The 13,192-nt window shown below is 43.2% G+C and overlaps 1 protein-coding gene across 1 annotated transcript; it reads right to left on the bottom strand.

Annotated features, from left to right (window-relative positions):
* Nucleotides 1-597: 597 nt before the first annotated feature.
* Nucleotides 598-8,348, bottom strand: LOC119653560 (maltase A3-like). The gene is made up of 8 exons (XM_038058272.1): nt 8,120-8,348; nt 7,715-8,058; nt 1,895-2,473; nt 1,699-1,806; nt 1,376-1,523; nt 973-1,171; nt 756-899; nt 598-688 (listed from the first exon to the last, which is right to left on the bottom strand). Exons 1-8 carry the CDS (start codon nt 8,259-8,261, stop codon nt 628-630), a joined length of 1,725 nt encoding a protein of 574 aa, XP_037914200.1. The 5' UTR covers nt 8,262-8,348; the 3' UTR covers nt 598-627.
* Nucleotides 8,349-13,192: the final 4,844 nt, after the last annotated feature.

Below are 13,192 nucleotides of genomic sequence, written 5' to 3' on the forward strand. Positions count from 1 at the left end.
ATTGGAATTCGTTCCACACCTCAGCGGAGAGTTTAGCTGCACCGTAGTAAGGACTGCTTCGGCGAGTAGTGAAACTGTTACCCACAAGGCGGCGTGATGTAGTTGACACCGCTGGCTCAATCTCCATCTATTCTTGGTCCTCGATGACCTCAAGTCGAAGACGGTCCCTGATAACGGCGCGGCGTTGCAGGGAATGAAAAGCTTTCTTAATTTTTTTTGTTATTTATTCTTTTCTTTAACCGTTTTGTATATCTACACTTCCTTAATTCGATATCCACATACTACTTTTTCTTCTCCTTTTTTTCTGCAGTAAGATCAAAGGGGATTGGTAAGGTAGGATGGGGACTCCAGCCACTATGCTCTCTTAAGATTTGAGACAGTAGAAGGACTCATTCAGAATGTGATCTGCTTCTTTCGATTGCGGTAATCGGGTCACGAGTTTTCCAGTACCACAGTCCCGTGCGAGACCATGAATTGAATCAAAAGGATCGACTTATATCCGAATCTATGCAGGTACACAACAAGATAGCAGATAGCAATGAAACAATTTTTAATTCAGATTTGCATTTCATGTATATTTATTAGAATAAACAGGATACATGTTCCTATAAGCTATGCCGAAAGGAGCTATTCCAAAACCAGTGATTCATAGGGATCAAGGATGATTGATGACACCTTCAGGGTTTCACTGATGAGAAAAAACGAAATTTAGGATACAGGATACATGTTCTTTGTAGTAAATTTCATAAACTCACTTGGCATTTCTCTTTGACTGCACCGAAGCGATCCGGACCTTCATAGAAGAAGGGGTTGTGGGTGACCATTGTTGCACATTCACAGCTTGCGACTTGTCTGACACATTCATTAATAAAAGTATTGTGTTCGATCCTGACAAACTCCTGTGAATTTTGTGTGTAAAATAGATACTTTTATATCTCTTTTTTTTAATTAATTATCAGAATATGAACTTACCTTTGGACGGCAAGTACGTTATCGTTCAGAGCCTTATATTTGAGTTCACCACGTTGTAGGGTTTTGGATGTTTTTCGAAGTTGTACTAAATCCTTGTAGACTTTCAAATGGCTTCTTGCCGCGGCTTGCTCCGCTTTAACATTGACTTGTTTATAGTTGGGGTGAATGGGAAGCCATGTTTTGTTAGCTGTCGAGAAACCTTGGAACATATGATAGAGTTAATTTTCAGCACAATACAAACATGGACCATGAGGCAGTGTCTTGGTCATACGACCTTAACACCATGATGTATTGAAAAAAAAATGTTTCGACTTTCAATTCTGGCAGGTCATAAACTTTGAAATGCATTAGATACTCATAAACTTTACTGCAGACAAGCAACAGTTGAATTTCGACATTTTACCTGCATTCTTGGAGTCGTCCCATTGGAAGGGTGTCCTTGCCGGATCCCGTGTAAATTGTTGATAGATTTGAGGATTTGAATTGCATGCAGCAGGATCGACCGTGTCGTTCCACGATATATCAACATCCAACATTCCTATTTCTTCACCCTATGAAAGAAAAGATTACATCTACTATCAAACTATAAAATGGAAAATTATCCGGGAAGAAAGACAAATGTCCATACGATTGTGAAACGTGATTGCGATGCATCAAGCCATCGCATGGAGGAAAGCTTGTTGCAACTATTGAATTTTTGTATTCCCGATGTGCAAAGATACTTACGTTGTATGTGACACTAGCTCCGGGCAACACCATAACCAGCATGTTCATGGCATCAATTCTTTCAGGACCGTAGCGACTACCCACTCGTCGGTTGTCGTGGTTTCCAATCTAATTTGCAAGAACAGATATTGAGAGAATGAGACTAATTCCTTGGTGTAGTTTTTATCAGATTATTGCAATTTGGTTTTGTCCTTACCACCCAGTTCGCAGTGTACTGCTTCGGCATGTTATCCATCCATAGGGATATAATTGCAGCGTAGTCTGGCGCTTTGGAGTCCTTATTAACTTTTGTGATAAAATTGAAATTGAATGGAATATGTGCCCCATTAATGGTACCATTTCCATAATACTGCATTATGACATCAATAGGCGAATAAATTTCAGTTAAAATTATCCTGGTATCGCCACCATGCTTCCGTTGGTATTCATCAAGAAAAGCTCGAGTTCTATAGACAAGCTCGGTGGTTTCCGGTTGATCTTGTGTGTAAATATGCTTCAAATAGGCGGAATTTTCTGGGTCATCGGTGAAGCCACTTTTTGGTTCATCTGGATATTTTCCTTTACTGTCAGCTTGAACCTCAAAAACTGTTGGTACTGAATCCACACGGAATCCAGCAACGCCTTTGTCGAGCCAAAAAGTGAGGACATCCTCCATAGCTTCAATTACAAGTGGATTGCGATAATTCAAATCTGGCTGTTCAGCTAAATATTGATGAAGGTAAAATTGTTGGCGTTTGGTATTCCATTTCCAGGCGCTTCCGCGAAACGTTGACAACTAGAAAATTAAAGGATGTTGTAAACGAAGGAGGGTGTTCAAGGTGAGTTGATTAGGAAGTCAATACTTTAATTAAAAGAAAAAATGACTGTCTCAATAGGTTTCATAAAGTTATCATAATTTAATGTTACAAATGAGAACATGCGGCAAGTGGACTAAACTTTTGAATATGAAACCTTTTCGCTAAAGTTACCTTAAAAAAATCATTGAGGCTCTCAAAAAAATTCGTCAAAAGGTAGTTAAGCTATTTACATAGAACACCTGAATTTACCGGTAGGAATCACTAAAATAATCAGACGCCGAAACAGTTTCGATTGTTGTGATTTTCCCTGAGAGTGGCAGTGCCATTCCAGTACCATTCGTCATTTTAATTCAGTACTCAACACTTTAACTAATTAAATTTCCTTATTTTGAAAACAATCCAACAACTGGCCCCTTTCCCTTAAATTGCATAGTCCCATTTAAATTAAACCATTTCAAATTCTACTTTATTTGTATAAATGTATGTCTGGCGAGGGGATTGACCTGTCACACACTTCAACAACAGTTTATATTGCTGTTGACGCTGAGCCAGTATGGTCTTTTAAGTTCAAGGCTGGAAACGGAATTAGCGGGACCTAGACCGGCTGTTCGATCGACAGCGGATCATCTTTACAAATCAAAGATTCCCCCAATTTGTGAGTGAGTCTCGGAGAGTAAAATTATGTCATCAGGGGGTCTATTGAAGGGGACTGCGTGCACTGCGACTCATTAATGAAATTTAGAATTTAGCGAAATGTAAAAGTGCAGATTCGCGTAATTTCCCACAGCGGGAGTGTGCAGCGCGAAACTTTGCACCTTCAATTGCTTATACCTGAATTGTATTTGCTACGCTGTTCCGTGCCCAGGACGACCCGCCCTCGGCTCCGTCCAGGACCAGGACAGCCACAAGTAGTGCGAACCAGATCTTTGCTCATTGATCTCAGAATACATCATAGTAATGGAAGGAAGGAAGAAATCGAATTTTCGTAGGACTAACATCCAAACAAAAGAATTGCGAGTCCTTGTCACTGAGACGGACGAAGTAGTGTTTTATTTATAAACTATCTTTTTAAGGTTTTGTATAAACACAAAACCTTATTAAAATCGGTTTACTGTCTGTCTGTCTTTTTTTTTTTTTTTCCCGATGGAAAGTGGAAAGCTTCAAAAGCTACCGCAGGCTCCTGCCACACGGTTATGTGGGACTCCTACCCACTAAAACCACCTCCTTCTCCTTCCACCCTCCCGCGGGACTCCCATTTGGTATTACGTCGCGGGGCTGGATCAGAATTTATTCTGCGCTCATGTCAACATTCGTGTTCCTCTCGCGTTCATTCTTTCGGATGACTTCCTCCTGCCTAAGCTTCTTTCCGATGGCTGTTATAACTTTTTCAACTTCGGTCCATATCCCCTTGGCTTTCACCATAAGTTCCATGATATTTTCGGGTGTAAAGTGCTCCCCGGTTGTAGCTTCTAATGTAGCCCTTTGGGTTTCGAATCTGGGGCAGTGAAAAAAGACGTGTTCTGCGTCCTCTGGAATGTTTGCACACTGTGGGCAATATGGCGAATCATCACGCCCAAATCGATACAGATATGCTCGATAGCCTCCGTGTCTGCTCAAGAATTGAGTTAGGTCGAAACCTACTTCGCCGTAAGGTCGTTCGATCCATTTCCGGATATCCCATATGATTTTGTGAGTCCAACGGCCTTTTTCTGACTAGTCCCACTTCTCTTGCTATTCCGCGACAGTTTCACCTCGTGCGAACTGTCGCCGACGGGCAGGAGATTCTCCGGTGAGGTACGTTCGATCGTAAAGTCGTTGTATTTCTTTCGCCAGAATCTCAATCGGGATCATTCCTGCTATCACGCAAGCTGCTTCATTAGAAATTGTTCTGTAAGCGCAACATGTTCGGAGTACACTTATGCGATACGCAGCTCCAATCTTTTTCTTATTTATTGTATTTTCCAGTGCACTGTCTGTCTGTCTGTCTGTCCGTCTGTCTGTCTGTCTGTCTGTCCATCACACTCATGTTTCTCGAAGACGGTTATAGCGATTAACACCAAATTTGGTAGAAAGGTGGGAACTGTGAACGCTCACGCATACAGTGAATTACATCCTTTTACGTCGAATTTAAGGGGGGGTCCCCATACATGCAAAAGGGGGGTGTAAAATATTTTTTCATCAAATATAGTCATGTGGGGTATCAAATTAAAGGTCCCGATTAGTACTTTTCAAAGCCGATCTTAGTTTTGACATTCGTTGGAAGGGTGGGGAGCACGGGGGGTTGAAAGTGATCACTTCTTTAAGGGGGCCATTCTCAGAAACTACTAAACCGAAAAATCTGAAAAAAATCAGGAGGCTGCCGCTATATGGTGCCTGGGCTCCGAAATACCTTCCATGCCGATATCTGTTTAAATAAAGTTAATAATAGTATATTACTACAATTTTTTGTAATTGGTTAGAAACCCCCCTTAAGTTTATCCTAGTACCATGAAATTTGCAGTGATATAGGCTATAGTATAGAACATGATTTTACCAAGTTTGGTGGAAATCGCATTATTACTAACAAAGTTATAATACCTCAAATTTGTTGCTTCTTTGAAAATTGAAGACTATGAATGTCAATATCACCCGGAAGTGGATACTCTCATATAATATATGGATATATTACGTGCTACGTACTAGGAAATACACAAAACCTTTCGTACCTGAAGCGTCCAGCTTCCGGTTTCCCGACTTGTATTAAATATCAAGTGTTTTGAAGTTGACAAAATTCGAAATATTCCGAGTATAAATTTTGGGATAATATTTGCGTTATAAAAGTGAACTTTTGCTATTTGCCTTTTACTGTGCATGAATTTGAAGGGAATTAGGGGAAGGGAATTCAAGGGTGTTGTTCTCACACTTATATTAATCCGCAAATACGCCATGGGAGCAAATTATATTCAACTTAACAATTTGGCCTAAATCGGCAGTAGAGAAAATGTTTGTTAAGAATAGAGGGAGCCTTGAGCTTCCAATCCACTTGATGGTTCGGCTCTGGCCTGTCATCAAGTTGACGTGGATTCATAATTCGCACAATCCCTAGACATGAAAGGGTGATTTGGACTGGATAGAGATGATATCAATCGACATTTTTATGGCAAAGATGAAATATTTGGATGATGCCAGAGAATGAGATCAATGGTATCGCCTATTGAAACGTTCCATCATATTGGATGGCTCCCGGAGGAGATAAAATTCATTGCAGGAAAGAAAGTAGATATACTGGCTGATCGCCAAGATTTTGATCTGGTTGATCCGAAAACACTGAGAATTAAATTACCACTTGAGGCAGTTCATCACTGGTTACGGGAGTTATTGCAACTATTTGCGTCACAAAAGCATATGAAACTTGTGCCGGGATTTATGGGCGTCAGAGAAAATCGGATTGAGCTGTCAAGTTGCTAAGTTTACTTAATTCCACGGTCTTCCAAAGAAAAGGATTGAATTTGATGCCACAATCAGAGCCCGGTTGAGACAAGCACAACGGTACTGGTCCATACTAAGTGGATGGATCAATTCATTCATACTGGTGTACCCACCTAAACCTGTACCGAACTTTGAAGTACCGCAACCATGTTCAACCGCAATATCACGTTTGAGACCCTCTTGTCCTCTTGGACGTAACCACAACTTACGTGAAACTCCAACAAGGAAGCCAACCGCTAAAACCGTGCTGAAATTCCTTGAACCAGAAATTCTCCTGAGATATGCAAATTCAGAGGGCTATCTCGGTTTCTATAGTACCAGTATACTTTTGTTAAGTTTTGGTGGTCGAGCCTACTTCTGATGAGGCTCCGTGCAAGTGCCGGTCTGATCGCCTAAATAAATATGGAGTGTTCGCCTATTGCATCGACCAACAAGTGATAGTGATTGCTACCTTTCCCGATGCCACTACGTGGGAGTTCTTCTCGGCTACATGGTTTTGGCCTGGCCGACATGGTTGCTGCCCTGTCTTCCTCGCCCTTACCACAGAGCAACTTAGCGATGATGAGGAGGATTAAAAGCTAATCTCAGAATTGCAAGATTCGGAGGAAGTATTGTACAAATGAAAAAAACCACCAGCCGAAACTAAGGCCTCCCTCTGCATTAACAATTAACTGAGGCTTAATGGAGGGGAACGGTGTGCATTGAGGAAGTGGGAATTTTCAAGTTTGGAGTGAAAGCTTATCCGCGATATCCGAAGGTAGGGACAAGTTTTTAATATTCTTGCCAGCCCCTTATATTAATGTTTGATGACAGTCATTTGACGGGGTTGAAGTTCCGCATTGCGCACTGGTTTTTATCTCTACAAAAAAGAATAAGTAGAGAAATGGAGACACAGAGAGTACCGGGGTCGTTCCTCACAAAAGCTTAAAAACGAGCGACCTTTTACCTCTTTGGTTTTAAAAGAATAGAGTGCTTTAGAATGTTTGGTACTTTTAGCTCATTTTCGGAAGAACTTCTCATATAAATTCATATTAGTACAGACAAGGAGAAAGAAGCCAACGAAATTCACACGAAAAAACTTATAGGGACTATAGCGGCATAGGATGTTTAGAATTCGGCAACTTGACGGCAAAATAAAACACTGAAAGATTGAACAATTGATTCCCTAGGTACAGTATTTGTCGAATCACTTTGCACACTATACTCGAATGCATGGTTGCATCGATAGAGGAAAAATTGCGGGAGAACCGTCTTCGATGGTATGGACATGTACCAAGACGCTTCTCCCTCAATTTTTTCTCCAAGAGATGTTTCCTTCGCGCTGACAGGAATTCACTTGGTCTGAACACTAAAACCGATGGGAAACGACCAAAATGTCGGCTGAAGCAACGAATGCTAGATAGGCTGGATGGTGATTTGAAAGCTCCGTAACTCCATCCAGGCCTTTATATGGTTGCTATTTGCCCCTCGGTGGGGTATAGCCCGTCAACCACAACTACGCGATATCACCCGCCCTCGCCAGGACTTCCCGAGATGCCCTCACCCGTCCTCAACCGTTCTCCGTCTAGTGCTCTGCTCAAGCCTTTGATTGAGCCAAGTGGCGAAACTGATCAATACAAACCGACCCTGCTTTTGCATGTGACATAGTATGAAAAAGATTCTAACGCAAGGAGCCTCTGGTTGCAATGTGAAAAATGCATAGCAAAGAAAAAAGTTTAGCTAAGATAACCATTTCACTCGAAAATACTCACCCAATTACTTGGTGGAAGTCGGTTGGATGAATTCTTAGGATCTGGATAGCCGTCATGCCATACATAGAAATCCTCATATCCTTTAACTCGATTCACAGACTTTTGGAACCATTCGTGTAGATCACTTGTATGATTGGGGACTAAATCCATTATCAACTTAATACCAAGTTCATTTGCCCTTTTCAGAAGTGCTTCGAAGTCAGCCATAGTTCCGTATTCTGGTTGAATGGCCTTAAAGTCGGCAATGTCATAACCAAAATCCTTCATTGGTGATTTATATATTGGGGAAAGCCATGCTGCTGTGATGCCAATATCTTTCAAGTGGGGAAGCTTTTCTCGGATTCCTGTGAAGATACCAAACCTTAAATTCTGTCGTTGTTTCAAGTTTCTCTTTTTTAGCCTCACCATTAAGATCTCCAATACCATCACCATTTGAATCTTTAAATGACCTCGGATAAATCTGATAGAACTGTCCTGTTTGCCACCAATCACTTTGACAATAAATTGTGGGGACCCAAAGGGTCAACACTAATATTAATAACTTCATTTTGCTGAGGGGATTGGAGTGGAATAGCGCCAGTGTTCGTTTTATAAAGGTTCCATTATCTGCCGTTTAGTAGCTAAGTATATTTTTTGCTGTAAGTTAGATGATTACAGGTGGAGAGTTAGATAAACGACCCCTCATCGGAAGGTACAACTTCAACGATTAAATATTTACAATGCAATTTCCATTATCAATATCTGGTGGGAATTCAAAGCTTCTGTAATAAATAATTATTGAATGTATTACCTCACCGGAAAACATGTTGAGGTGCATTCAATAACATAATAATCATTAAGTAAATATTACCGTCAAGAGCGTGGTTAAGAAAACAGTTGAAATTACTTACAACAATATATGAGCATTCTAAACGGCATGGCTATTTTATTTTAATATCTTTCATCTCTGGAACTGTGATGTGAGAACATGCTGCGTTTGTCTAAATTAAAATGGTGACCTCCATAGTTCATTGATCAGGCGAGGCATCTGAAATCATGGCGGCATCGTCCTCTATGGGCCAGCCCCCATGTAGACCGCCGTAATCTTGTATGAATTTTCACGCGTCTGACACAGAAGCTCTCGTTATCGGCCAAATCCTCCTTGACTTGGCACGCCCGACTGTTTAGCGCGTCTCTGCACTGCCCCATCAGCCTGGAGGATGTCATTTCTGAGTTGAAGCCCTTAATGGCCGTTTGGCTGTCGGTCAGAATGGGTAGGTTACGCTTGAGGCTCAGCTCATTCTCCAGCCATCGATAGACTTCTAATATCGCCAATACTTCCGCTTGGAATATACTGGGGAAACCTGGAAGACTATGCGACTCGGACACACTATGTGTATTCGAGAAAACGCCCGTGCTGACTCTACAGACCATCTTTGATCCATCGGTAAAGAGTCATAATCTTGCAACACACCTCCCGTCTTCCAATTTACCCTGGTTGGAAAGTCCACAGCGAGGTCTCTCGTGAAGTTTAGCTTGTGTGTGACATAGTCGGTGGGAATGCCTAGATTTTCCGAGGTACTTCTTCTAGGATATTCTGTGGCCGCAGGACTTCGGTGCCCAGCATCCGGACTCCCGTACTCCGACGACATTGCACGCTGCAACGTATCTAATGTGTAGGTCTAAGGGAGGAAATGCAGGAGTACATTGAGAGCATCTGCCCAGCAGGACTGCAGAGCCCTAGTAGCAGTTGCATACGAGGTTCTTTGAATCCTATTAAGCTTCATCATATTGTATTTTTTGCTCAAAGCCTGTCACCATACAATAAAGCCGTACGTTAGGATTGGACGCACTACAGCCGTGCACATCCAGAGAACCATCCTCGGCCGGAGACCCCATTTTTTACAAAGTTTCTCTTGCAGGCATAGAAGACCTTCTTACCCAATTCTATGTTCAATCTACAATTTAGCTTTGGATCCAGGATTACACCCATATACATTACATTAGAGGAAGGAACCAATCATTGTTCATTCAGCCGTAGTAGGTGGAATTCAGACATCCTTGTCTCGGTGTTGAATAGCATCGGTTCTGTTATGGTTGGGTTTCTGCCTAGTCCGCATCTTGAGGCCCACAGGCACACCTCTCGCAACGCTCCTTCCATGATGTCAGTCATAATGGATGGAAACAGCCCTGACACTAATATCACCAAGTCGTTTGCATACGCCACCACCTTCAACCTGCTGCTGTTTAATATTCGTAAAATTTCATCCATTACTGTTAACCAGAGCACCGGAGAAATGGCGCCACCCTGGTCAAGTGGTTGCTTCCTAGATCCGACTAGATTATCCGGATACTTACCATGGATATAATCGAATGCGTAAGATACCCCTTCAATCCAATACTCAAAGCTTCCTTCATTGCGTTGGTACTAACGTTGTTAAAAGCTCTCTCTATATCCAAGAAGGCAACTAGGGTGTACTGCTTGTACTACAGTAACCGCTCAACCGTGCCAATTACCTCATGGAGAGCTGTTGCTACGGATTTGAGATGGGCAAGCTGGTACTTAGAGAAAGGCGTTCTCTCCATAACCGTCCTTAAATTGGTATCCAGGACGCGCTCTAAGGTCTTCAGCACGACGGAGGTTAAGTTGATTGGTCGAAAGTCTTTCGCGTACTCATGACCGCGCCTGTCCGCCTTCGGTATGAAAACCACTCGTAGGCATCTCCAGGACTGTGGTACGTATCCTAAAGAGATGCAGCTCCGGTAAATCTCAACGAGCCACGTTACAACCCTTTCCAGTTGCTTCTGTAGCATGACCGGCATTATACCATCTGGGCCTGGAGATTTATATGCGGAGAAGCTTTGTATAACCCAACCGATCTTATCCTCGGTAATTAGCGATTTGATAGTCTCACACAGTTGGGGTTGGCGCAAACCCTCCAAGCAAGATTCTGACTCACAGTCCTCCACGCTCGCAGGAAAGTGCGTTTGAAGCAGCAGCTCCAAGTTTTCACTAGAAGATTCCGTCCAGGAGCCTTCCCACTTTTTAAGAAAGGATGGGCTCTTATGTTCCTTGGACAGAATCTTGCTGAGCCTCACAAATTCAATGGTGCTTTCAATGTTCTGACAATAGTCCAACCAACACTGCCTCTTCAGGCAGTCCTTGTATGGCTGCCAATATTTATGTCTGTAGCAGATGTTGAAAATTTCTCTGGTCAGCCTACTCAGGGTGGAGAGATCTTCATTCCACCGCGGTATCAGTGTCTTTTTGCTATAGTTATTAGGGCACGAGACTTTAAAGGCGGTATCAAATGCCTTTTCCAGAGTCCCGACCTTTGACTGAAGTTCGTCTGTCGTGCCAATCTTACCAATTTGCGGGCTGAAGAGTTTGTTCTTAATTACTTGACCAAACTTTCTCCAGTCGATCCTCATGGGGTCTCTGAAGGGTGTGGCGACCTCTGCGGCGAGATCTAGACCGAAAAGTATCCAACTGTGATCCGAGATGGATCTCTGGTCGGACACTCTCCAGTCTTCCACCTCAAGAATCCCATTGTCGGTTATTAGTATGATATCAAGGACTTCCTCCCAACCGTCACCGTTCTCCGAGCTGGGGAAATGGAAGGTTAGTGTACTGCCTCTGTTACACACCGATAGATTTGAAGCAATAATAAAATCAAAGAATGACTCACTTCTCTCGTTGATTTCTGAACTGTCCCAAAACATATGCCTTGCATTGGCGTCGCAAACTATCAACAGGTTGGCTTTCTTTGTTGCCATGGTGTTCGTCAGATGTTGTAGTTCTTCTGACGGAGCTGGTCGGTCGTGACCCATGTAAGCCGAGGGAATGTACACGTTCTCTGCCCCCGTCTGCTCCAACTTGACCACGACTAGGTCGCTGGAGCTCAGGTACGGACATACAAAAGCGTGCAGACTCTTTTAAAATAAAACAAAAACTTGTTGTTCCTTTTTCGTTGGTGTAGATATTTATTCTTGGAAATACCGATATTTCGGGAAGCACTTGTTCCCTTCATCAGTGCTAACAAGACCACTAGTGAAGGGCACAAGTGGTTCCCGAAATATTGGTATTTGCAAGAATAAAATCTACACCGACGAAAAAGAAACAAGTTTTTTATTGTTTCAAATAATTAATCGTTGGAAACACCGCATAATTACAATCAGACGTGCAGACTCTTCCTCGCGAGAGTACATGCTCTTGGTCTGTCCTGATCAGTGTCTCCTGTGCTGTGGAATAAATTAAAATATTTGCTTTGGATCCCTTTGATGGTTTGGTCGCCTCGACCCAGAGGTCCTGTACTAGTGCGATGTCGATGTCTTCCTCTAGGAGGAAAACAAGCAGGTTAGCTGAGGCACACTCCGAGTGCTGCAGATTTATCTGCGTTACCCTCACCAAGATCTGCTTGCGTGGAAGGTACTTTAATCCCCGTCGGACCGTCGACCGTGATCTCCTCCAACAGCTCGTTGGCGGCGTCGATTGGATCTAGCCGGTCGGCCGGTTTTTTCAGAGCGGAACACCTTTACCTTTGCATTCCTGACTTCGAACCGCACTTTATAGTCGGCCTTTTTCAGTGCCTCCAGACACTCTTCGTTTATACGTAGTAAAGGTTGGCTGTTTGTCTGAGGGTTTTCCTCCTTGATAACAACCCAGTCATCCATGGGAATCCCGGGGTTTTGAAGGCGAAGGAATTGGACGAGCTTGCCTTTATCCATGCGAATCTTTGGCAACCAAATGCGAGCGACCGGTCTCCTGGGATTATCGTCGTAAGGGATGACCTTGAGCTTTGCGCCCTACCAGGCGTCCCTGATATTAGTGACGTACGAACCGCGAAAGTCCCTAGAGAACTGTTCCACGCAAGCTATAACGTGGAACTCACGGACCACCTGAGAAGAAGCAAAGTAGAGGATGAGTCTCGCGTGTTTGCCTTCGGTGTCCAGGAGATGCTCAAAGACCATCCCCGACAGCCTGGCCTCAACACTGGTCTACAACTCCGGCGCTAGTTTGCCGCTATCTGAATTACCATCCGGCAGTGGCACACGTAAGTGACTCTTGGCCACGTCGTGGAAGGGTTTTGCAGTTCGAGGCCCGTGGGCTGACTGTTGCTGCGCAATTTTCATCGGATGTTACTTAGCGTCGGAGCTCTTGCCCACTCTGCTCCGTTTCTTATCTTGCTCGACCTCGTCTTGAGATGGTTTGCATTTCAGATCGATGGGCTTTGCCTTCTGCTCGTCTGCTAGGCGTTTGCTATTGTATTCCTCAACAATTGCCTGGTATTTAGCGAGATCTTTCTCATCCCCCTCGTCGACAGAACCAGCCTCCTTATTCTTAGCAATCTTGCTGAGAATATGCATACCCTTCTCGTACTGGCTCTTGAGCTTCTTAGTCGGCTTCCGCCGGGTTCTTGTCGGTTTTTATTTTTGAAGGATCCCCGGACGTTGAGGGTTTTGGGTTAGGAGTACTATGTCTGGCACTCGCTACATCCA

The sequence above is a fragment of the Hermetia illucens genome, chromosome 4 (assembly GCF_905115235.1).
Source record: "Hermetia illucens chromosome 4, iHerIll2.2.curated.20191125, whole genome shotgun sequence".
NCBI lineage: Eukaryota > Metazoa > Arthropoda > Insecta > Diptera > Stratiomyidae > Hermetia > Hermetia illucens.

What these genes read in the sequence shown, in the direction of transcription:
- LOC119653560 (XM_038058272.1), bottom strand. Translation starts at nt 8,261, where the DNA reads ATGAAGTTATTAATATTAGTGTTGACCCTTTGGGTCCCCACAATTTAT. An exon ending in TGGTATTGGAGATCTTAATG is followed by an intron (nt 8,059 to 8,119) that starts GTGAGGCTAAAA and finishes GTATCTTCACAG; the next exon opens with GAATCCGAGAAAAGCTTCCC. An exon ending in AGTACACTGCGAACTGGGTG is followed by an intron (nt 1,807 to 1,894) that starts GTAAGGACAAAA and finishes CTTGCAAATTAG; the next exon opens with ATTGGAAACCACGACAACCG.